Source organism: Corvus hawaiiensis, chromosome 5, assembly GCF_020740725.1.
Source record: "Corvus hawaiiensis isolate bCorHaw1 chromosome 5, bCorHaw1.pri.cur, whole genome shotgun sequence".
In the NCBI taxonomy this organism is placed as follows: Eukaryota; Metazoa; Chordata; class Aves; order Passeriformes; family Corvidae; genus Corvus; species Corvus hawaiiensis.
In genome coordinates this window covers 59051854-59075835 of record NC_063217.1, presented here as the reverse complement: position 1 = coordinate 59075835, position 23982 = coordinate 59051854, and the positions used below count along the sequence as shown (strand labels likewise).

Sequence of the window (23982 nt, the reverse complement as noted above, 5' to 3'; positions counted from 1 at the left end):
ATCAGATCCATTTGTTATATAGCTGCAGGCAGACAGGCAGCCAAGCTGCTCCTGAGCACTCTCCCTCTAACTACAGGAGGACAGTCTAAAGTCCATACTGCTCCTGCACAACCGACAGAGATTCAAGCACATACTCTGAGGAAATAAAATTAAGTAGATGGGAAGATGTCGTGTTTGTATTTATCATGCTCAAGTCTGCTACACCCTATGTAGAGCCACAGCTCTCCTCTTCCACCCCAACCCTCCTTCCTCCTCTCTTCCCCCACCACAGCCCATACCATTACCTTGTAAGGTTCTGCAAAGAGGGGAGTCTTCTCAGAGAACTGTTTTTTGTCTTCCAGTGCCTCCTGACTCCGTCTCTCTTTTTCTCGAATCCGCAGCAAGTTTCTGTCCTCATTGCACAAGCTTTAGGAAAGAGAGAAATGAAGGACAATTAACATTGTACACCAGTGTTATCAGCAAGTATCTACTTTGTACAGAAATCCTGGTTTTCAGACAATGGCATACATCCAGAATGAAAGTCATTTTGAAATCCACGGGATGGTTACAGCTAACAAATAAGTTACATCAAGAATTTGCTGCACAACACAGTAACGTGACACACGAGGTAGGTACGTGCATCCTTCTCAGTGATTTCTACTCCTGATACCATCCTTCAAGAAGAGTGGGAAAGAAAAAACTACCCATCCATTTCATTGTGAAACAAACTGAGAAGCAGTCAGTGGGGGTGATAAGCACACCAGCTGGCAAATCCACTTGCAACAATAAAGTGTGAAAAACTACTATTCTTGTTCTCCTCCAGACTTCCACCCCAACTCTTCACCCAGGAGTAAAAGAGAATCCATCATTTTGAAGGTGTTGCCACTTTCAAACAATGAACTTTGCCTACTTGGCAGTAAACAGGCTTGAAAGCTGCTCACAAAGAAACCCGTGTAGTTGCATTTAAGGCAATCGTGCAAACGTATTTAGAAAGGTCTCAGAAACCCAGAAAACACCAGGTCACATCCCCCTGTTCCTCCTCAACCACATCTGCATGCACTCAATTCCACCAGCCCCACACCAAAGCACCAATAAACCTCTGTCACATGCACAGCAGAAAGACTTCGTGGAAAACCAGATACTTTAAACTACACCTTGCCTTTGAAATACTACTACAAAACAAAGGAATCTCTTCCTCTAATCTTTATAGACATTGGGGAAGAAAAAGCACGCAGGCATCTCTCTCCTGTCCTAATTCTACTCTACTGCACAGTCTACTATATACATACAATTCCTATATTTTTCTTCAAACATGCTAATTCTCAAGTGTCCCACTTTGCACGAGAATAGCCTTGTCTTCCCCACCAGTGACATCTTCCCAAATGCTACACCAATAATCTGCTGCTGGAAGTTTAATCATCCCTAGAGGAGAGGCAGAGGACTGGCTTTGCTGTAGCAGTTACCCAAGAGGTCTGACTGCTGCAGAGGGGGTTTCCTGACTCAATGGGAGCTCTGGAAAACGATGCTGCCGGATGGCAAATTTCTATATATGGAACTGCAGTAAGGATATACTTGTACCACTAAGACAGAAAAACATATTCGGGGTTAGACTGTGCACATTTAGCATAGTTTCCACCTTTGCTAGTGCCGAACTGTTTCCAAATATAGCAAAAGAGAAGTGTCCAGTAATATCTATGTACCCTACTTCTGCAAACAATTTTAAATGTTCATAAAAGAAAAAAGAAGGAAACAGGAATCACAGACCACTGCTTCAGTAAATACATACAATCCTTCCATAATAAACTGTGTAATAGAACCATTTCCCCTGTGCATCTGATGTCATTTTGCATGCCAGCAATTTCCTATCTATAAGCAGTTAGTTGGGCAGTTGCCCTGTGTGTGCACCGGGACAGCTTTGTGCAGTCAGGTGTGGGAGACACCAACTGCAAAAAGCAAAAACTTAGGAATAATTATAAGGTAAGCTAGAAGTAACCTTAGCTATACCTACTATCTGAAATTGTATGCTTGCAAATGATTTTTTTAAGTGAATGTGTTTCACAAAAAGGCAGGCCACATATTATGACCCTGAAAATTGCTTTTTACTAAAACATTGCGCTACATCCATGAGAATTACGGATGTCCTTCTATTTCTAGGCTGGCAAGCACCCAAATTCAGAGTAATCAAGTTGTTTTGCTCAGAGGTTCTAATCACGTTCAAACAAAAGGAAAACCCTTAACCACTTGAGTCTCTCACAACAATAATGTTTATGATGAGAAGTAGCTATGTTTCCTATATGTACCCTGACACTGAATGCAAAACAACTTACGTGCTGCTTGCTGCAAAGACAGCAGCTGTAATACCCCTAAAGGCCTTTTCTTTCCCTGAACCTTCCTTGACCCCAAGCTCTCTTCCCAGCAATAAATTCTTTAGAAAGAGTGTGGAAGGGAGGCAGATGGGATGGGCAGGGACACCGCCTATTTGCCATAGTGCCAGTTCCTGAAGGTTTGAGAAGAAACAAAGGTGCCTGCTTGGGAACATCCTGGCGGACACGGGCGCTCGCACACGTACGGGAGTACCGGGCAATGCTCAGCGAGGTCAGTCTTCATATCCTCACGGGGTACAGTGGCCCAGGCTGCTGGCCATGCACAGCTGACTGCCCCTGCAGCCAGACCAGGGGTCATTCCCCTCTCCTTTGCTGCTCAGGATTGCCATCCACCCTCTGCCTCCCTGTCTGAATTGGGTCAATGTAATTTTCATTCCGAGTTTTCCTCCAACTTCATTGAACACAAGAAGCTACAGTTTCAAAAGCAGAGGATAAGGGGAAAAAACACTGAGTAGCTACTTATTTAATCGTGCAGTTGAGAGCAGCAGCCCTCCCTTCTCCAAGTTATAGAAAAGACCTCAAACTACCTGAATGCAAGAGCTAAAACTCCTTCCAATTCTACTTTATCATATAGGTATCATGAAAACCTTTTGAAAACCTGGGCTATGCTGTAACTCACACAGCAGCTACCTCAAGGTCAAGTGCCAGGAAGCCAGGCAGAAAGCCTCTGAGAACCACGGTCAGCTCAGGCCCTGCGTGGCCCCGTGCCAAGAGGAGAGGAGGTCTCCATGGCCTGCCAGGCGCCAGCAAGGAAACCCGTGCGGAGACGCCCTCTGCCAGGCTCCAGCAAGGCATCCCTCGCGCACGCGTAGCCCCAACCCTGCTTCTGCCAAAGCTGCAGGGAGAACCCCTGTTCTCCAGGAACCTCATCAGACTCACAGCTTTGATACTCAGATTCTCCTAGAATGAGAACTCAAGCAAAACCTCAAAACCACCCCCAAGCTCTTCCTTACTGGTTTGTGGAAAAGCTTGGGGAAACTGGACCTTGAGGCTCGGCACCAACACACCAAGCACATGGGAGCCTGGGATTTGGGGGACACACGCACAAATCACCCCCACCCCCCAAAAAAACCCGAAACTGTGCTTTGTTACAGACTGAAACAGTAGAATCCTGCTAGGCTCAAAGCAGCCCAAGGTGAAGGCACTGCACTGGCTCCCATAAAAAGGGATTTGGTTCAGGAAGTTCAGCAAAGCACACACCCTGACCCGCAACATCATCCAGACTTAGATCTGTAACACAAGCCACCAAATACCGACGTGCTCTGAAGCTGCTCTCAGTGACATGCCAATCCTTACTACAGAGTTTCAAATGCTGATATGTGACAATCCAGACCATGACAACATTTTCAAAAAACAGACTGCTGCAGGAAGAAATTCTGCCTCTTCTGTCCCATGCATTCTTCAAATGAAAATGAAATGAAAATAAAAATCTGCTTTATTTGTAATAAGATCTAGTTCTGGCTCCCAAAAGGAATTACCAAGGAGCAGGGAAAAGGGGTGGAGAAAGCCTAAAAAGCAAACATACAAAAAACACTCACTTCTCTCTCAACATGCAGAACCTCTTCCTCTGAAACACTGAGACACAACATTTCATTTTAGTACAACTGCAGGAAAACACAAATTGATTGAAGCTGTTTTGGCATTAAAAATGATTCTTTTTTTCACATAAGAAACTGCTGATCATGATTGAGAGACATTTTTGTTTAAGGCAAGACACAACTAAACAGATATCACAAGGATGCATCACCACAGCCTTGCTGCAGCATCCCAGCTCTAATCCTGTGAAAGTCTCCACAGAAGAATTGCCACCAATTTATAGAGCCAAGATCACATCTACAAAGATTAAAAATGCAAGTTCATTCATCAGGCCATGAGCTTGAAAAGAAACGTGGATAAAGGCATGGCACAGAAAGCTCCTGAGCAGCACAGCTGTGCTCAGCTCTCACACTGGTATCACCTATGCTGCCTGACAGTGACTGCAACACAAGCAGATGAAAGGACAACACTACAGTTAATACCAAACAGCATCAAAAACTCCTTGGCCCAACCTTTGCTTCCTTTCCTTTATGCAAACATTGACAAGTTGCTACTTGCTGAATTTTTTTAAGTTCTGTTTCACATCAAACACTATTTCTCAGAAAACACACAGTTTGAACATACACAAATGGTAAGAGAAAAACATATGGCAGAAGTACAACAGATGGTACAGTTAGTCAATAATTTTCTGCATCAGCATCATCAATCAGCTTTGGTACGTGCTTCCCAAAAACACATATCTTCACACTGAAGTAATATGAATTGGAATTTGCTTTTCAAGATTTTGCTTCCTCTAGCTCCTTCAACTCATCAAGTCTATCCAGCCCTGTTTACTGACTGTATGACAGGGACATCAGACCCACAAAGCAAGAGATCAAGGCCTCACAGCCCACCTGTTTATCTACAATGACTGTAAGAAACCTCCTGTCAAATATTTTTGAACAAAAACAATGTTCCAAGAAAATGCAGCACTGCTGCAACCTTTCCTTCAAAGCATATGGAAAAATGATGTTGAATACACCTCTTTTTATGTTTTAAATACAGAGCCCTCTAGGTTACACAAAAAAATTGAAGCAGAGAAGGCTGGGATGTTGTAACAGGCAGAAGGAAACTGCCACTTTGCTTAAGTAGAAGCTAAGTTAGCTTTTGCCAGGAAAAAAAAACCAGTTCTACTTTTGTAACATTAATCATCATCTCAGCCTCTCCTGTGGTAATCTTTGGGTTCAAATTCTTACTTATTTGTTTCCTCCCACTGTTGCCAAGTTTAAAGTTATATTCATTACTCAGCCATTAAAAGGTTTTTGCTTCCTTTCAGCATCAATAGGCCTTTGATCATCAAGCAGTTCCCAGGAGTAAGCCTGATCTTTTCCTGAGAAGAACTGAGTCCCTGCAGCGCCCAGCAACTTTAGCAGAAACTGGGAACACTCAGATGTTCTTCAAACATGACAGATCCTTCATAGAACTGAGCCTAAACCCCAGTGCAAATGGCTGTGAACTTAAAAACACACCCCAAGATTTCTCAGCCTGTGGTCCATGAAGTCTCAAAAGAGGAAAAAGATTTGTCAAAAGATGCAAATAACTGACAGTAACAACCTCTTGTGCCTACTCAAAAAAGGCAAACAAGTGAAAAGTTTATGACTCGAACTTTCCCTCACACCCTGAAAAGTTTAAAATCTAACTATTATTTAGTCATAAACTGCCACCTACAACACCAACTTAGGAAATCTGGAAAAACGTGACAATTATAGAGCATGTAACTATGGTGCCATAGGTGAAGACCTGAACAAACCAAGAGGCAGCCTCTCTACTTGAGATGCTGTAGAAATGAACTCTCTCAAGTAACCCAGGCTTACAGCCTCTCCCCATGTAGGTGACGTTAATAGAACAGTCAGAAAAGGTGTTAATTATAAGTTAGATGGGGAACACGAAAGCTGTCATTCTCCATCTAAATGCAAATATCCTACAAGAGCTTTTAAGAAGGTGTGATTGTGTGAAGTGTAATTACAAGGAAAGCAGACAAGGAGTTGATGAATTCAAGGCCTTGTTTGTTCTGGATGTGGCAGGCAAAGCAGGAAATGTGAAAAATTTAAATCACCGGGTATGTGCAATGAAAAATCCTGACCACTTCGCCTCTGCAAGGCGTTCCGTACACGGCAGTCACAGGCACACATCCCAGGATTTCCCCGAGCCACGTGAGTGTTCTGACTGCCATTCAGCCCTGAAGGCATGCGTGTCTTTTTGGGTAGGTGAGTGAAGATCTGCAGTTCAAGTGCTACTTCAGTGACCGCGTATGCACAGAAAGGCGGCTGGCGCCTTGGCTGCAGCCGATGGAGAAGCTCTAGAAGTGCAGCTTAGGATGGGACCCAAGTCCAGGAGTTCCCCAGGTTTTGAGAGCCTTCTCCTAGCTGCACACCTTGATTGTGGTGAACCAGCCGAGACAAGGCTGAGCTTCCATGTGAGCAGCTTTTGCAGCCAAGAGAAGCCCATCCATGTCCCTTCTCACTTCATCAGCAAGGATCAAAAAGTTAGCTTTGTCAGGATACAGATAAGACAGTTGCCCAAATGGGTTTACTTTGCAGAGGTGACAGTGAAAAATAAATTATTCTAAACTTCACTCTCTGTATCAAAATGGGAGGCTTCAGTTTGCCACTAACTCATCAACACTGCTCTGTTGCACAGCTGAGCAAACATTTTCACATAGCCCCAAGTGCCTCCTCCCACAGAGAGCTCTCAGACCCAGGGCCAATCTGGTCAGGCTCAGCTGGTACGCCCAGATCCCTCTGACAGCGCGCTACATCCTGGCTTTGTCTGAGAATCCGCTTCCATGGAGAAGCGGCATTCCCTGCTGAGCAGATCCTGCTCCAACAGAGAGGGGACTCTGAGTCACCCACGATTGTCTCAGAAGTGACCTTTCCCCATTTTTATGGATTTAAAAGTCAGCTGCAGTCACGAAGTCTCATCCACAAAATGCAACCTGGCATTATTCCCGACTTGCCACAGGGCAAGCACAGGGATGCTGGCACAGCAGGGTCACCAGCCCTGTGCCCCAGCCGCTGTTGCAGCGACTGTTCGAGTGGCACCTTCCCTGCCTCTGCAGGGAAGCACCTGGAGCTTGCTGCAAGCTGGACTATTCCCCGTGATGAAAATGGAGGTAAAGCACTTGGCAACTGCTGTGACCTGAGCATGTAGACATGAACTCACGCATGTCCACGTCAGAGCAGCACAGTGGCAATCTGGATTAAGTCAGTGTTCAGGCAGGAGGTGGGCAGCAAGAAAAATTAAAGTGAGTAGACCCATTAGAAACTCAGCTTGATATCTTCTGCTCTCCACCAGGATTAACAGCACCTGGAACAACTCTCACTACTTGGGAATGGACTGCCCTGCAGCATTACCCCCTCCCACAGTGTTTCTTCCTCTTGATTATCTACGTCACTTACAATAAAAAACATCATGTATTTTTCTCGATTGTTTAAGTCAGCCTGAGACATGTAAACAAATTTAACTCATTAGCTTACAAACCCCAGCTCAGGAAAATTACATGAATGAAGTAAAATCAATGAAAGAGTGCCAAATCTCAAGTTTTGTTAAGCCTGGCCAGATCCTCCAGCACTCTGCACCTCACTGCCTGTCTTCAGCTGTTATCTCTAAGCCTAATCTTTCTGGTAGGGCTCTTTAAATCAGCTGCATGAGCACAGCAGCAGGGTAACTACCACGAGGTGAGCAGCAAGCCTTTCAGAGCACGTACATGTGTGCACAACTGCCCAGCACGGGGAGAAGGTGTTCCCCAGCGGAAACACAGAGGCAGGACTGTGATATTTTATTAACTCACCCATCACTGGCAAAATATCAGTGTCTCTAACACTGACAAGGCATACTTGAAATAGTCAGAAGTGGTTATCAGCTGCTGCCCGAGCAGTCTGAAGACTTTCTTCAGTGAAATGGTGCATGAAATCTCCCACTGTACCCATCTGCCTCTGAATTCCTCATCTCAATGGCAGAAATCCAGCACCTGGGATGAACTATTGTAGGTTTGCCTGGGAAAAAGCATGGGGCACAACCTACATTCTACCTTATATAAAACCTATCCTACCTGTTCATTTGCTTTTGCCTTGAAATTTCTCTTTTTGCTGTTCTTGTTGTTCAGTAAAATCAATAGGTTTAAAGGCAGCAAGAGAACTGCGTGTTTGCAGTAGAAACGTACAAAGAGCAGAATGTAAAAATGAAATCAGTTTTCTATTTCTTTAAAATATGCTCCAAAACAATGTCCTTTACTGGCAAACCATGAGAGATTAGGCAAAAAGGCTGTTGCAAACTAGTACTATTTGAAAGAGAGCTAAATAATTAAGGGATCAAGAAAAAGTATTTTTTCCTTTAATATTAATTTCCCAGACCTATTTTAATTCATTTTTTCACACAATTAAAACGTTTTGATTCACACACATATTTTCAGTTTACTGATTATAGGGAATTATAGGAAATTAAACCATGCTTCTTAGACCTACCAATGTCCAAACATGTTATTCCTGATGTAACACAGAAGTACTCAGTCAAGCAAAGCCCAACAGTCCCCTCCAACCCAGTTACAGTTTCCCCAGGATCCTCATAAAAGTCATAAGCCTTTGAAAGACTTCTCAGTTAAAAGGCCTTAAGATAAAAAGCAAGTTGCAGCAACATAAAAAAGGAAAAATAATAATCCAGGTGATATCAGCTGTTAAATTTCAGAAAACTAATGTTTAATTTTCCATGTGAAATAATTTTGCAAGTTAAATCAAAGGTTCGAGGCTTACAATCTATTTTACTACCTTAGTTCTTTGAGAGGATACTGAAATGCTTACTGCATGTGCAGGAAGTCAAATGCAGTACATTTTCTATTTTAGGACTACATTAAAATTATTCAAGTGGACATGCCTTTTGTTCATTGATTTTACAGAATTTCCTAAATGCCACTAAAAAAACCCCAACATTATTGTTCTCCACTACAGCAAAAAATAATTTCAACAAGATACACAGTCAGTAGAAGAAAACCAGAAATGTTTAGTGAGCAGCTGCTTCATGGGTGTGCATTTCTCACACAACTCTCCTCACATAGCTACCATCCCTGCACATCTGGCCAAGTGAATATATCACTGGCTTTCCCCAGAAGCCTGCTCTCAGTTGACCTTGTCCATGCTGTGCCAAGTAGCTCCTGTTCCATCAGTCACTCTGCCATGAGGTCCACAGGTGCCTTAAAATACGCGTATTGCCACACTCACTTCACACGCAGCTCAGCTTAGCTTAGTTCCCTTCAGCCATCCCCAAACCCCTGTTTTCTAAAGACCTGACTTCAGCCAGCTTGTTGTAAATGCTGTCAGACAGCTTGCAAGGGCTGGCAGTGAGACTGCTGCAGAGCCCAAGAGCCTTTCACCTCAGATTTCCTGCACAGTCCGAAGGGTCCTCCTTTCTTCCCTCTGCGACCATCCCAGCTGAGGGCCAGCACAGACTCCTGGAGCTGACAGCTCAATGCAGCTCAAAGCCCAGCGTGTAAAAGAATGTAACATCAGCCTGAGAATTTGCTCCTTTCCGACTGCAAACCTGAAGCTGTTCAAAGAATTAACTCCACATCAAATGCTATCAGTGGTTTAATTTGCTGTGAGGCATATCAAAAGCAAAACCTGCAAATATGAGCATTTGAAACTGTCTCAGAAATATGGATATATGCAACTCTGCCTCCTGAATTTTTAATCCCCTGCAACTTATTAAACACAAGAGCAACTTTATAACATTTCTTGTGAAACATTCTCAGTGTAAATCCTTCCCAAACAATTGAGTAAATCAAATCTAACATGCTATGAACAGGATAGTACTGTAACTAAATTGAGATTAAGAAAAATTTAAAAATACTAAAGAGATAAGTTCTTTCATACTTTCATAGGAATTAGCAGCAAACACATAATGCATGAAAGAAAGGTTTCCTATCCTTTTGAGTTTTTCACTTACATAACAGCATGTACCAAGTAACAGGTTGGACAAGTCTTATCTGCATAGCAAGGACTACGTAGAAGCATAACGAGATTAGCAATGTTTGTTGAAAAGATCTATTTATATGCTGAAAAGCCTATTTGAAAATCTTTCCTGCAGTCTCTGCCAGACTATAATTATTCCAGAAGTATTTCCTAATTTTTTTCATCTATACACAGAAGGACCTGCTAACTTTCCTATGGTTTGTATTTGTTTTTCAATTTTATTAAGAGGTGCACATGCTCTGTAGCCGAGTACCTCTCTGTGCTGGAGTTTCAAACTGCAATCGAATCATCAGCCTGAACAAAGCATCTCATTGTCATTCGAAAGAACTTGGCAAGTGTTCAATCTAAGCAAGAGCAATAATCCATGACAGGGTGCATTAGGCAGGTACTGATGCATGCCTAATGCACACTGCAAAGCATATACCCCTCCAAAATACACTCTGAAGTATCTTATCTTTCCTTTTTCCTGCTTTTTAAGAATATTTACATAAGCTGTTACTTTTAGCAACCAACTACAAAAAGGAATCCCTTTAAAGAATAATAATAAAACGGATGCAAATACTTTTCCCCTTCAATTCTGTACACACTTATTTGACATATTTCTGATTTTCAAATTTAAAAACAAAACAAGCAAAACAAAACACATTTTCACCACATCATCTGCACCTCTACTTGAAAAGCACCTATTTTCCCCTGGTATTGGAAGCAGACTGAGAAACAGCGAAGTGCTCAGCTCCAGCATCATTAGCCACACTTGCGTGCAGGCAGTGGGAACATCACCCTCTGGCTCGGACCAAAAGCAACAGCCAGCTCCAGTTCCCACGGGACAGCAGCATGGCTTTGGCAGTGCCGAGGCCACTGCAAACACTGGAAATCTCTGACCTGCCTGGTGCAAGCCTGGTGCTGGGTCTGCATCTGTGCACCCCAGGGAGAGTCCAGCAGGCACCAAGCACGTCCCAGAAGTGCAAAGAAAGGTCTGAGCAACGAAGGGGCTTCTGCAGGCAGGTGAAGTCAGGCAGCCTTGCCTAAGGCAGCACCGGGAATCCAGGCACTAAATCATGAGAAAGGGAAGTGCTGGTGGGAATCAGTAAGGCTGCTTACCTCACCTCCCTGAGCAGCATGTGCTCCTGGGGAACATGTTCCCTGCTAATCATGCCCTGGTCTGGAGAACACACAGCTGTACACCAAATCAACAGCCAGCTCAATACCAAGATAATATAATAAGATAATACCTGCTGCTGTCTAACCTAGGTGAGATATCTGAAGGATGTACACAGTTTCTCTAAAGACTAATGTACCATGAAAGGCTTGCAGCAATACTAAAAAGTGATAACGTCAATGTGCCTCTGAGCACATCTCCTTGGCTGCTTAAAAACATGGAGTATTTTTTGTGAACCACGTAACACAGCAAACCCCATTATCGTTACAGGGAGGCAGAGGAACAAAGCATTTTCTAGCTGAAACGGCAAACTACTACACACCAGGAGCTATCTGCCAATAATTGGGCAATGTGCTGATTAATACCTTTTTCTGGGTTGCCTAAGGACACTGCATGCATGAGTATCTGGCCACTATTAATTAATCACTCTTTGTGCTTTTATCCTGGTAGAATTTACATGTTGCACACACAGTGAATACCCTGAATGAGGCAATTTCTACCTCCAAAAGCACTTACTATTGTCAGTCTATTTGCCCTGCTTAGCCCGATGCTCAGATTGGCAATAAATCATCATTCTTAGCAGCTTAAGTGTTTAGTGTCTTTCATTCAATATCCTTTCCTCCTCCCTGTTCCCCCTGGAAGTACAGTAATCGTGCTGAATAGTCATTTGCAGCACTGCAATTAAGAGATTATTCCATTAGGCTTTGTATTTCTATCCAGTTTTATGTTTCCATTAAAAGCACTTTGTTAAACAATCAAGCAAACAACTTAATGCAACAGCAGGAGCCACATGAGCTGATGCCTGTCAGGCAGAGCCCCGGTGAAGCAGCCCAGGATGGTCAGGCAGTGCTCATGGGTCCACAGGGAAACCCTCCTTTTAGGCAGGATCCCAAAGCCAGAGAGAGGATGGGCAGCAGGACTGCAGATGGGCCAGCGTGGAGTAAGCCAGAGGGGGAGTGGCTGCCTGCCAAGAGGTTGGGTGAAACTGGGGAAGAGTCACTGGCCAGACAGTCGTGAGTGGGTGCATTCCTCTGTAAACACAGCATCATTTCTTGTGCCTCTAAGAGCAGAGCAAAAAATGTCAAGGAAGTTCTACTTCCATAAAAACTGATCACCTCTTCAAGGAGCAAAACCTGGCAGCCAAAGGAAGGCACGTCTACCCAGAAAATGACAGTGGTGATTTCACGCCAAGATGGTGGCCAAGGCTGGAAATCCCATTGAAGTGCTGCAGAAATACACGTGAGGGGTTTCACCAGGCATATCCAGCCTTCTGTCCACTCAGTGGTGACTCACGGCACCTTCCAGGGAATACATCGCCTTCTCTGATAATACCCTTCCAAGCCTCTGCCCTTATGAATATTTTCAGCGCAACAGCCAACAAGTTCCTGTCCTCAGCAGCATGGTGGCAACAGACTTGGAAGGAGAATGAATCAGCACTGCCTCTCCCCGGGGTTCCTCATCCCTGTCCTCCCACGCACGTTCCCAACAATACTCACTCCCTGCCCTCAGGATGAGGCAGGAGGCGTGCGCTTTGCTTACCAAGGGACAGAGCAGATGCCCTACAGTAACCACTGCACCAAGCTCCTGGAGAAAGTTTTACATTCTTACATGCAGGCTGCTGGACTCCTTTCCCCCTGACTGTCTGCCTAGAGCTACATCCAGTGCCAAGCACAGAAAGCCTCTTGAACAACCTGCATCCAAGCAGACAGCTTCCTGCATCATCACAGGGATGCGCTGACTCAGGATTGCTTCATCTCTCTATATTCTTTCGCTGGCCCCGAGATTCATTAATGAAACACCCACAAACAGAATGAATAACACCTCCAGCAGCAGCTAACGCCTCACATAACCCAGGTACATCCAGCCAAGTCAACTGTAGAAAGCTAGGTATTTTCAAGAAAAGGCAAGTTGATCATAGTAATTTGGAACTGCAGGATTACATCCTCAGCACACACTTTCTAACACATTCTGTAACTTTTCCATCTTGCCCGTGGTTACTAAACACGGGCTGCAAAAGAATAAAATTCTGCAAAGCAAGCTTGCCATAAGTATTTCTGGAAGCCAGTTGAAAAAAGAGAGTAAGGAAAGAGTCTCACTATGCATTTTTCTATCCCTCTTTAAACTTCCCTTTCATTAATCCTCAGAACAGCTCTTAGAATCCTTCCCAACTAGCAAATTGTGCCTTAACTCCCCATTTTTTCACTTAACAGCCCTGCTTCGAAATGTGGTGCTTGTAGTAATGCACACAACAGAGAAAGAACACAGGAAATTGTAAGGTTAATATCCCTCCCTTTTCTACATCTCTTTTTCTGTCATTCCTCAGTTTCAAGCTGTGAACCAGGAATCCATTTTGAGCACTTGCTTATACATATGCAAAACCCATTCTCTGTGTAAAAGCTCCAGGTCAAGAATTCTTTTTGAGCACAAGCTTAAGCGAAGATCTTTACCAGGAACAACTTTTTGAAGTGGACTTGAAAAACTTAAAGCCAAAGGAAACTAGAAAACCAGATACTGGTGTAAATTCCTCTTGTCACTAAAGTACAACATTGCCTTATACAAGTCTCTCAAAAGATATGGAAGGGGTAGATCAGCTGGAACCCAACGTACAAGCTGAAGGCTACGATTTGGTCCCAAATGAGGACGGCACAGAAACACTCAGAGGAACCAATAAAATTTGGAGCAGCAGCTGTAACAACACCTTATGTGTTCACCCTGCTGAGCCCTGTCACGCAGGTTCTCACCACTGCCTCAGCTTTCAGCACACCCTTGGCCAGCTGAACTCACACAAACCATTTCAATCCTCCTCTGGTTTCCTGCTTTCCATTGAGACTTTGCAGGATCCTAGATCTGTATCTAGTCAGTGCCTGCACCTCCCTTGCACTTCCATCTTATTTGCACTCACCCACTCGAAACAGAAGAGGAAGGGGTGAAAGAATAGTTCAAGGACCTTCTAAGAAAATTGCACGGCATAATTAAAGACCTTTTAAATGCATCTTATTAACCTCAGCAACTGCTACTGGTTGTTCAGACCTCCCCCTCTCTAGGGGAAAGGAAGAAATATTGAACAAGCAAAACCAAATCATTATTCACTTGGCAGATTACTGTACACAGTCTTTCAAGCTGTTACATTCAAGTAAACACAGCTTATACCAATATCATCTGTACTTTTCCATCATTAGGCTGCGAGGGAGGAGGATGGCTCATTTTCAAGGAAGCAATTTTTATAAAAGGAAACCATTAACTTGATATTTAATCGATGCACAAAGGAACAGGGAAGCAAAGAAGAAATTGCCCAGAAGATGGGGTTGGGACACAGAAAGAAGAGAGTTTTCGTCACAATACCTTCTTTTATACAGCATTTCTATCAGACTTTTTCAAGGGGATGGGGGGAATATCTTCAAACATGAGTTTGATGTTTGTTCCTGCTATAGTTGAAAATAGGACCTTTTCTCCTATTTTCTACTGTTTGACTAGCACAAAGGACTGCCAAATCAGAAAGTTACAGGAATAAGAACTCTTAAGGGAGCTGAGTGGAAACAGTACTGAACACAGGACCTGTGACTAAAACACCATGAGCTCCATATGTGTCTCTTTATAACTAAGTACAGCACGGATACCAAAGTCAGTTCTAGGTAAGAACTGAAACCACTGTATTTGGCCAGTGTCCAGCCTAAAGGACAGAACGTCAACTAAATGTTCATTATATTTAAAAATTAACCCAGACTGCATCTGACTTTATAAGCATTACAGGAGAGGGGGTTGTGTGTGTGTGTGTATGGTTTTCTTTTTCTTGATTTGGGGTGTTTAGTTGGGGTTTTTTAGTATGCACAGTTTCTCAGTTTTCACAATAAATTCTCTCACAAGCTGTTCAAATAGCAAAACAATATCAACACACACCAATACAGTTCCCAAACCAGATCCCAAGAAGGTTTTGGTTGCAATTCCCAGATTACGCAATAATTACAAACTGCTTTCGTTTATTCAAGAATCACAGAAAGGAGGTTCTGGCTGTGAAACACAGTACTACACTACATCAGCTGTCTATATTCTAAGAGGAAGAAACAGCAGTAGGTTGCCTGCACATAAATTCACTCTGTCCCTCCAAACATGCAGGAAAAAGGGATGTGTAATGAGAGAAACCTATTTACTGCCAGTCAGTTCATCCAGTTTACTTAACTGATGTGGAAAGAAAACACCCTTTCCAAATCATTAGGAACCAGACTGATCCACATGTTTAAGTAATGGAAGAACCAGCTTGGTAGCCAAGTTTTAATGTTATCAATTTCTACAGACTGACAGTTTCATCCATCTGTTTTAATCCACTATGGTCCTACTCGTGCAGAGCTGCACTGTCTGGTCACCACAGCACCAAGCAACAGCACTACTCATCAGTGACATGCTAAAGCAGGTACAGAAACTCCACCTTGGAGCTGGGTCACTTGGAACCAAAACCAAGGCTGAAGTCATCCCATTTACCGACTAAGAGTTTGGAACCAGTTTGGAAGGGGAAGGGAACAACAGCAAAAAGTTAAAGGCATCTTCAGAGTGAAATTCTAGACTGAAGCTGTGCATGTTTTTTCTTCTCCCATCCTAGGCTAAACTCTTCATTTTTATTACAAATAAATAGAGAACTGCAAGGGAAAGCTTTGTGCCATTTAATTCACTAAATGACCTAGTCTTTTTTCATATGTGAAACAGTGAGTTACTGAATTTTCCCAAGTCAGTCAATTTAGGAAGTTATTTTGGTCTATTGTTCTTAATTCCTCATTGTACAAGTCAACTGCTTTTCCTGCAGGACGCAATGGTAAAAGTACCCCATGTCTCCAAATAATACATCTCATTATTATGGTGTTTCTATAAGCAGATTAGTCCTTCTCAAAGAACAGCACATGATTTTACCTATTTTTCTGTCTCTCTCCAGTCTGGGTGGTTACACAGAATTTTCTTAAACTCCAGGCCAGTAGTTTTTTTACCCCTGTAGCACATTACACAGAACCAGGCATTCCCTTTACGGAGGACCACAAACCCAGCTAAGCAAAGAGAGCCTATAACTAGTTTGCTGAAGCCAGTCCATGTAAAATGGATATGGGTTTGCAAACAGATAAAGATCACCTACAGTGTTCCAAAACCTCGGCAAAGTGATCACATTCCCTTTAAATATTAAGGCAACTCATTCATCTTGCTTCCAGAATGCAAGCTACAGAGCATCATGCGTTAAATCAGAAACCCAAAGTCAAAGCAATGACTGATTAGGAGTTAACTGCTGGATAAAGCTGACCACTCTGTTACAAGGGGGCTGAAGGGTCTCAGCAAAGAAGGGAGACACAGTGGTCCAGAAGAGCTCTTTGGCCAACACAGCTTATACCCACCATCCCATAGCCATCCTCCCTGAAGCCATAGGCCAGAAAAAGCATTCTTCACCAGTATCATGGAGTTCACACTTGGGCCAACACAGTTATCTCACCTCTGCAGTGTATTTGTTGCCTTTTAGCTATGCCAGCACTTTTCACAGTAAAAAAGGCCTGCAGTGACAGACAGACACGACAGCTTCCAGGTAGTGGCAGCTCTAAGGGAGTCTTTCAAAAATCCAAGCAAAGCACCCTGCTCTGCTGCACAGAGGGATAGACCAGGCTCTCTTTCTGTTAGCACATGTTATTTTAGCAAAGCTATGAAGAAATAGGTCTCTAGACTGACAGCCTGTTCTCAGCAGAGCCACAGGCTTACTGACATCAGGAAAACAACTCTTCCTAGAACAGCTTGTTCTGCCGAGGGCTGTGGGGACAGGGAAGAGAGAAGCATGTCACCAAAGCACTTCTAAACTGCCAGTATATTCCCTGCCTTCAGATTAGGATGACTTTTCCAAAATAGCCTACAGCAGGGGAGAGGACTATTGAGAAATAGCTGCATACCAGTTATGAGGGAGAGCTTCTGAGCTGTGCTTGCAAAGATGAATTATCTCAGTAATATTTTTTAAGCAAAACCTTACAAACTGCAGAAGAACAAAAAAACCGAAAGCAATTTCTTATCACGCCTCCAATTCTCCAAATATGTCAATATCCCTTTACTGCTTCACATTTCCATAATTCCTTTCAATTTCAGATGCCAGCAGATATCCATATTTCCACCTGCAGTGCCCACAGCTCAGCTCAGGGAGGAGGTACGTGCACCCAAGCTCTCTCACCTACCTCACATGCGCACACCACCGGCTAAACATCACTGTGCTGAGAAGGAGCTGATCATACACCGCTGAATACATCACTTGCTGCTTGCAGCTTACACACTATATGGCATTCTAAAAAGAAAAGATGTACGGAAATAAAAATACTACCATATGCTCAAGAGTTTCCTCTTTTGTTTCTTCTTACTTATGTTTTGGTTGGGCTACTTCTTACTTATGTTTTCCTTGAACTGGTGATAAAGGTGTTTTTGTTATTCTTTGATGAGTTTTTGTGGTTGGTTTTTGTTGCTCTTTTTTTTATTTACAAGTACAAAAATGAAACCTACAGTTCTTGCAGTTCTGAAAATGAGTTTTACTGTTGCCTCTGAGGTTAAACATTAACAATTTGCTTGTTGAACTTTCTCTAAAAATTACAGCAGGGACATTATTTTCTCTTAACCTGATGATAACATTGCAAAAACAACAGTAAAGGAAAACTTTAGGTTGCTAGTACAATAAACACTCAGAACAACTGAAAATGACAATTCTACAAACAACATCTAAGCCTAAACTAATCCAGAAGATAAACATCTTCACGAAGCATATCGCATTTGTGATGAAGGTTGCATAATCAAGTGTGTCTAGATACCTCAGCCTGACAATTCTGAAGCATTAACAGGAGCAGAGCAACTTCTCAAATGCATGTTTTGTGCCCACACACCTCCTCTTTCTCCCCATTTGCCACCTCTCCCTTCCCATACAAGAATAAGGCAGCAAAAGAAATGCACTTTTAAAAAGCCACGCAGTTCAATAAGGTGATCAACAACTTCTGCACCTCAGAAGCAAAAGAGAGCTGGGGGCTGGCTGTGTGCAGAGCCATCTTCCCTCTGGGCTGCAAGAATTCTGCCTCTCACCACTTTCCACAGCTGCTTGATTCTGATCTAGAATTCAGCTTCTCTTCCCTGAATTGTCTATGAATAGGCAACTGTGGAAAAGCTTCTGGTAGCACATGCAGCACCTCTTGTCTGTTCCCCACAAAAGCATTCTTCTGGAGAGGCAGCTCTATCTTAATCCACTTATGGTAACACCTCGTTCGGGAGTGATAATTGCCCCAGCCAGTCCTACACCGTCTTCTCTTTTTTGTCATGAGCACAGATCAACTGCAGCAGCCAATATTGCAAAACATAAAATAGGCAGTACATTTTCCACTATAACATACCACAGGGGAAAAAAAAAAAAATCTCCAGGCTGTGTTCAAGACTGAACAGGAAAAGTACTTTCTCTTTTTTTTGAGGCTCATGCATCTCTACAGTAACTCTTGTCATGCCAGGTAAGCAAACCAGCCTCTGTACTCCCAACCACCCAGCACCAAACCCAGGCCCTAGGATGATACCCTGCGCTCTGTGGAGAACTCTTCCTCACTTCACTGCCCTCCACCTCATGGAAAACAATGCCATTGTAGCATTCCCACATACTTTAAGGAGACACCTTTCCTATTATATTTTAAAGGTATTTAAAAGCGTCATGCATCGTTCACTATGGCTACTCTCAGAAGAAAAGTGCTGAGGAGAATTTATGCAGCTCATTAAAATCTTCTTTCCTGCTATTCGTGCTGTGTCTTGCAGTTGTACTAGCAAATGATTTTCTCATAAAAAGCTGTGAGAAGAGGCCTCTCTTTATAACACAGATTCAGACACAGGAAAATTACATGACCTAAGGAAACATTCCCTTGTATACCAGCTCAAGTATGCCATGACAATTGTACTTCAAAGTTTTCAATGGCCTACTCTAAATTGGAATATCCACTGCCAAAAAAAACCTAAACCAACCTGAAAAATCCACTTCCCTGTGAGCATCTCTTTCTTCTGTGTGGGAACGTTTCAGCTGCAGGTCTGCCAGAGCAACTCCAGGCTCAGAAAGTCCAGGCAATAAGGAACTGCAAACGGAAAATCCCCAGCAGCCTACAAAACATGCCATAGATCATCTAGACATGTAGTTCAGGAGAGAACAGAGTGGTATTTCTAGGCAGGGCTAGTGGCAATGTACAAGCAAAACCAACAGGGTTTCATGGGATGTTTTAGCTTTCAATAGACAAGTAAACTCCAACAAGATATTGTTTCAGCCCTTTTTGACCTCCATCAGCTTTCTGGAACCCAGCATCACCAATACTGGCATTTGCCTGTACCAACAGGACCCATGAAAAAAAAAGTTACGAAAAGTGTCTTTACATCTGGCCTGGAAAACTGTGAAATGACATGGAATGAACTAAAGCTCATTCAACATAGCTTCTCAGGAAAAAGCCTCAGTGTTACTCCCTTCAGAATTTACTGTGTTTTTAAAACAGATAAGGCCACATTTTATTTCTTCACAGCATCATTTTTTTCTACCAAAATGAGCAGCACAGCCTCCTCCCAAGACTCTTCTGGGTTTAGCTGGTACAACTTGGCTTTAGGGGGTGAAAACAGAGGGTTTCCCAGACTGCTGTCCATCATTACCCTTCCCTGCAGGGCTGACTCAGGAGGAAGAGCAAGGTTAGCCCAGCAGGGATGACAGCACAACACTCAGGTTTCATGTTGCTCTGACTGTGTACTGCATTCACCTGTGTACAAAGATTAGGAAATTGCATTCGTTCTGGACACCAGAAATGATGCTAACCATGACTACACTGAAAGGCAAGTTATATATATGACAACTGGAAATTCTTAGCATCCGAAACAAAGCATTTTGTTTATTCTCCTACTGTAAATAAGTGTAACTGACAGGGTCTACAGACAATTTAAAATGACTTCAAGCAACCTGAGAAAAGCAGCCTGCATCTTAAAAAAAGTCGGCAGATATTCATCTAAAGATCTTCAGCTTGCAATTGCTGCAGCGTAACAGATATTTTAATGAAAAAAGAAGCAGAAAAGAGATGAGCTCTGCCAGTCTGTCCCACACTCCTCCCAAGGGTCCTGCCGTATTCCCAGAGCAGCTGAACGGCACATGATGAACATCACACCACACTCGACAAGAAAGTAAACTCGTCCTCATTCAGATCAGTTCTGCTTCTGCTCACACGTTCCTGAATACACCATAAAAACCTGACACAAGCCCTGTTGCCTGGGGACACCACAGGCATCAGATCATCCGTGCATTCCAGAAGCGAGCGCATAGAAAGCTACAGCTGCAAACCTACAGCTCAGCGACCAACTTAGAAAACCCACACAACCTTACATTATACACAAAACAACGCTAACTGGAGGATAATTTCTCCACCTAATAGCTCCAGATGTAAGATACTTACAGCAGCTAATGGGAAAAGCTGATCATTCTCAAACAGCTGACATTCAAGCCATGCCCAACTCACCCTGTAACCGTTTCTTAAGATGACGATTTTAAAGAATGCTGTGGCATCCATTAGCACATCAATTCTTCAGCTATCACTATTACAGTCTTTAAAATGCTAAGGAGCAGCAACAGGCATGTTTTATCACCTTGTTTTCCTTACCCTTCCACCCTTCAAAATAGTGAAACCCAAATGCTAGGTGAGCACTGAGGATCACAGCACTGAAGCTGAAGAAAGGATGCTGGATTTTCTTGTTTCCAAACAAGCATCCTCCCGTATGTCACATCCCTTTCACTAGCTGTAGCAAACAGCATGTGAGAAATAGAAAACGTGAGCAGATGGAGGAGTGCCTGAAGGCCTTGTACAGAGGGATACACACACCACTACCGTGCTCAGTATCACACCACCTCATCAGTAATTTACTGAGCTTGCAAAAATTGCCTGTATTTTCTGCAAAGTACAAATGAACACAGAAAGCTCACACGTTTCTTTTGTCAGCTACCTTGCAGAGTAAACCCTCTGACATGTTTCAGCAAATGAATTCTGGAGACATATGGCTTCTCAGTCTCATGCAGTAGAGTTCTAATTAATTATTATGAATATTAATTCATCCTTTACTGTTGAATAAAAGCTTCTACACACCCACAAAGCACAAATTTTTTGAAATGAGATGGATACCCCTGCAGATCTGTGCCACTGAAACAGAAATACCACAAGCATCAGGCTTTCTGGCAAATGCAACCTCTCTCCTACAGACTCATTTCTGCTACTCATATGCACTCCCACACTCTTTAAATGTCTTAAAACAAGCAATAATCAGAGATCTTAACACTGATTTTCAGGCATACAGAGTAACCTCTGTACTTGCTGTGCTGAAATGTTCTGACGCAGTTTTATAGCTTGAGCACCTCACAGCATCCTGACAAAAGCAAAAGCCAACACACAGGATGGAGAAGGAGGAAGAGTACAGAACGGCACGTGCACATCTTGTCCCCATGTCTGTCTCAAATAGCAGGTGTGGGGCACGGTCCTTGCACCTGCCCTGCAAAATTCAGCCCCCCAGACCCAGGCCTTGGACCATTCTCCTCCCTTCAGTCTGAGTCACTCAGCGTGTAACACTCGGCTCTCTGCGCCATTCACCTTAGGGGTCAGGGATGTGGCTCACTGGCCCCAGTGCCAACTCTGGCCTGTCTCGGCCAGCTGGCTGGAGTTGGGGACCCGGCTCCCACGTGCCCTCCTGCCACCCAGCAGAATGGCTGTGCGACCTCTGAGACATCAGGCATGTCCCTGGCCCTGGAGCCAAGCCAAGCTCCAGGGCCAGCCAGCATCCCTCGGATTTATGCTGCATCCAGCATGTGGTCCTATTACAGCAACGCTGATAATGCAGGCCAGTAAATCATGAAAACGGATCATACAAAGGAAAAAAAGATGCTAAACTGTCAATCTTCACCTTTTTTGTTAAGTACTCTTTATGTCAAACACTCCCAGTCTACCCACATTCGAGAGAGTAGGCCGTGGAAGCTGGAGAAGAGCTCAGCTGTTAACCAAGCAATCAATCTTCCCCTGCTTCTTCCCCAAACCTCAGGGCTCTGTCCTTCTCCAGTTGTAATTTAAAGCCAGCTCTTGGCTTCAAACCTGCAGAAAAGCACCACTGTGAAAATGCACCGTGAGTGCCAAACTTATGTGTAGGATATACCACCATTTTTAATTCTTTTTTTTTTTCCCCCCCCCCCGCCTGCAGGAAAGGGGAGCAGGGTGGCTTTTTGGTGTGGGACTAAGAGCAAAAAGGAATTTCTCTCTTTGGCATTTTTGAAATGCCCATTAAGGCATGGTAAACGCTAAAAGGCATTTAACAGGTACCTTAAATAGCACTGCTCCATCAAGTACTACTGCATAAGAAAAGCTGCCTCCCCCATGCTGAGTGTGAAATTTACTTTAGACAGGACACTCCCCCACTCCCCCGAGAGCTGGCAAAATGCAGCTTCTTTAAAACCGCAGCTGCAAAGTATTTAACCAAGATCGGTGTTTCAACTTGAATTTTGCTCCCTGACAGCAACCAAGTAACTCTTTTCGGTACTCTTCTCTGTTGTAACAATTTTCTATCCTCCCATCTATCCAGCAGACACAACCGGCTCCCACTGCGCCCAGCCAGCTCTGCAACCCGGCCGAACAGAAACCATTCCCCACCTTTTAAAACACTGCTGTAAGCACTGACAGAAACCTGCTCACGCCGGGCTGGTTACAGGCGAACAGAAACAAACAAATGCGAGACAAGTATGGACGGGAGAAGAGAATCAGTTTCAAAGAGCTTTTAAACAGACAGGTCCACGGGGGAGAAGCAAATCAGTTTCAAAGAGCTTTTAACTTTTCGGACTGGGAGAGATTTGACGGGGAGCAATTAAGACTTTGTTTTTCCTGCTGGAAGAAAGTTTACGGTGGGGAGAGGGAGCGGGCACTTCGGTGAACAAAACACACGGACAAAACCTACCCGGGGCTCGGGGTAAAACCCCACAGCCAAGTGAGCCTGAGCCGGAGCCAGGGCATCACAAACAGCGCCGGGCTGCGAGCAGCCCTCAGCGAGATGCACCGGGCGCGACCAAAGTTATTTAATGCCGTACCTCGACTGGGCAGCCATCGCGGGGTTATCCTGCCAAGCGTCCTCTATCCATGAGCTCCGTCCGCAGCTGTCCAGGCTCTACCCCGCTGCGAAAGCCTGCCGTCCCATGTGCCGGCCGCCTCCCCGCCGCTGCCGCTGCCGCCGCGCCGCGGCTCCCCCCGCCTGGGCGGCCAGCGCACGGCTGGAGCTCGCTCATTTTGATCGACATCCGGGCGCCCGGCCCTCCCCCGGCCGCTGGCAGGGAGGGGGGCCCGCCCGGCCCCGCGGGACTGCCCCGGTCCGGCCCGCAGCCGGCGGGGCTGGGCGCCGCCGTCCGGCGGGGCCGCGGCCCCGCTCAGCGTCCCCGCAGTGCCCGGGGCGGCGGGACCTGCGGCAGCGCGGCCCCCGCGCCCGCCCCGCGCCCGCCTCCCCCTGCCCGGCCGAGCGCTCGTGGTACGGCCCAGCCTCTGCCCGGGCGGGCGGCGCGAGGGCCGTGCCCTGCCCCGCACCGCTCCTGAGGCGCTGCCTGCGGCCAGCGGGGCCGGAGGGCACGGACCGGGCCGGGCTGGGCCGGGGCTGCTCCGCCAGCCGGCCCCTGCCCTCCGCCACGGCCCCGCGGGTGCTCCTGCGGCGTCTGCTTATTTTTTGTTGTTGTTTTTTTTGTTTGTTTTCCTTGGGTTGTTTATTGTTATTATTATATGTATGGGAGGTTTTTGTTTTGGAAAACCAAAAGAAAACGGCTCAAATTTTTGAAAAATTTCGGAAGGTTCAAAATCTTCGAAACGAACACAGAACCTAGCTGCAAACACGAATCCCAGGTGTCCACACAGACGCAGCAAAGGAA

General features: G+C 44.5%; 1 protein-coding gene across 2 annotated transcripts in view; it reads right to left on the bottom strand.

The window, feature by feature from the left end:
- Positions 1–23361, bottom strand: part of AFF1 (AF4/FMR2 family member 1) — a 68263-nt gene extending 44902 nt beyond the window's left edge. Inside the window, exons 1-2 of one of the 2 annotated variants that reach the window (XM_048303622.1) lie at positions 23161–23361; positions 285–405 (exon numbers count right to left, since the gene is read on the bottom strand). In XM_048303622.1, the coding sequence (XP_048159579.1) occupies positions 285–405; positions 23161–23177 (138 nt within the window). In that variant the 5' untranslated portion in view covers positions 23178–23361. The remainder of the gene's footprint in view (positions 1–284; positions 406–23160) is intronic. The other variant, XM_048303623.1, reaches the window with a different exon arrangement.
- Positions 23362–23982: the final 621 nt, after the last annotated feature.